Consider the following 2,128-nt stretch of genomic DNA (forward strand, 5'->3'; position numbering starts at 1 on the left):
GGACTTCAACTCCCAGAGTGCCCCAGCCAGACAGCAAGGCGATAACCGACTGGCTTAGCGAGGGAAGTTCTGATCCCGATTGGCGTCGTAAGCCGAGGACTATTTGTACTTTGGCTCAACGTGGGTGAGGGAGGGGTGCCTGCTGCTCTCTGATCTTCATTGCTTTTATTTGCAGATGTTTCGTGACCCAGCTAGTGAACGTCATCAGGGCTAGAAGGGAGGGCAGTTTCAAGCCCTGATGATGTCCCCTAGTTGGGTCATGAAATGTCTGCGAGAAAACAATCAAGCTCAGAGAGCACCAGGGATCCCACAGTTCTCCTCTCCCTTCTAGCATTGATGATGTTTGCTAGTTGGGTCATAAAATGTCTGCAAGAAAACAACCAAGTGTAGACACCTCCAAGGACCCCACAGTCCTCCTCCTCCTCCATCTCCCTTCTACCACTGATGATGTTCCCTACTTGGGTCATGAAACGTTTACGAGAAAACATCTAAGCTCAGAGACATCCAAGGACCCCAGAGTCCTTCCTTCTCCTCCTCCTCCTCCTCCTCTTCCCCACAAACCCACTCCCTTCTAGCACTGATGATGTTCCCTAGTTGGGTCATGAAACGTCTGCAAGAAGACAACCAAGCTCAGAGAGCACCAGGGACCCCACAATTGTCGTCATCCTCCTCCTCCTTCCTTCTAGCACTGATGATGCTCCATAGTTGGGTCACGAAACATCAGCCAAAAGAGGACCCCACAATTCCAAACAATTGGACTAGATCCATCTCCAGCTTCCCGTCCAAGTTTAGCATGCGACAAATGCTCTTCTGCCTCTGACCTTCTTTGCGCTGTCCCGCACAGGTGGCTGTTAGAGGTCAATGCCTCGCCTTCTCTGACCGCTAGCAGCCTGGAAGACCATGACCTCAAGACACGCCTCTTGGAAGACACACTGAACATCGTGGACATGGAAGCCCGGTGAGTAGAGCACGGAGACAGCGGGGGAGGCGTTTCCACCCAGTTTTTCCACCCCTGACATCAGGAGACACCAAGAAAGCTTTCAAAACATTGAGCCAACTTCGTGGCTGCCCTGTTGTTTCTTGCATTAAACCAAGATCTGACCATACATGACCAGTCAGGCTGGCCATCTTCAACCTGGTCCTTTCCAGATAGGCAGAGGGGGCCAGGTTGTTCACCAAAGCATCGGAGGGCAGGACGAGAAGCAACGGATGGAAACTGATCAAGGAGAGAAGCAACCTGGAATCAAGGAGAAACTTCCTGACAGTGAGGACAATCAACCAGTGGAACAGCTTGCCACCAGAAATCGTGGACGTTTTTATTTAGTTGATAACAATAAAGATTGTACTACTGTATACCATTCCAGACAAATAGTTGCCCAATCTCTTCTTGAAGACCTCCGGTGATGGATCAGCCACAACTTCTGGAGGCAAGTCGTTCCAATGGTTAATTGTCCCCACTGTCAGAAAGTCTCTCCTTGGTTCCAGGTTGTTTCTCTCCTTGATCAGTTTCCATCCGTTGCTTCTTGTCCTGCCCTTTCATACTTTGGAGAAGAGGTGGACCCCCCTCCTCTTCTTTGTGGCAGCCCCTCCAATATTGGAACTCTGCTATCCAGTCACCCATAGTCCTTCTTTTCATTACACTACACATACTCAATTCCTGTAACCGTTCTTCGTATGTTTCAGCCTCCAGTACCCTGATCATCTTTGTGACTCTTCTCTGCATTCTTTCTAGAGTCTCAACATCTTTTTTATATCATTCTACTAGCTGAACCCGGCCACGCGTTGCTGTGGCTCAGTCTGGTTAAATGGAAAAGAAAGAAAAGAGAAAGCGCACGTTTGTGTTGCTTTTACGTCCAACAGATGGAGCTGTTTTTCAAAAAAAGCATGTTTTTACCTGTCACAGGTGTGACATCTATATAATATAGGTATATAAAAACACGCGCGTATTCGAATGCAACGTTGTGTCAAAATTTCAAAGCAATCGGTGAAGAACTTTCGGAGATTTAAGATTTTGAACAAACGAACATTTACATTTTTATTTATATAGAGAATAGATATTCTATTCTAAACATGGGAGATGGATGGCTACACAGACTCCCTTGCTCCAGAATGAAAGGCAGACTAACAT

General features: G+C 47.5%; 1 protein-coding gene across 1 annotated transcript in view; it reads left to right on the plus strand.

Annotated features, from left to right (window-relative positions):
• The window catches only part of TTLL9 (tubulin tyrosine ligase like 9), a gene marked incomplete at its 3' end in the record, with an annotated part of 17,413 nt that extends 16,455 nt beyond the window's left edge, over positions 1-958 (plus strand). The window contains exons 11-12 of the mRNA XM_015829100.1: positions 27-124; positions 845-958. Coding sequence (XP_015684586.1) covers positions 27-124; positions 845-958 — 212 coding nt within the window. The remainder of the gene's footprint in view (positions 1-26; positions 125-844) is intronic.
• Positions 959-2,128: the final 1,170 nt, after the last annotated feature.

This window comes from Protobothrops mucrosquamatus, unplaced genomic scaffold (assembly GCF_001527695.2).
Source record: "Protobothrops mucrosquamatus isolate PMUCROS unplaced genomic scaffold, P.Mucros_1.0 scaffold5422, whole genome shotgun sequence".
Taxonomy (NCBI): Eukaryota; Metazoa; Chordata; class Lepidosauria; order Squamata; family Viperidae; genus Protobothrops; species Protobothrops mucrosquamatus.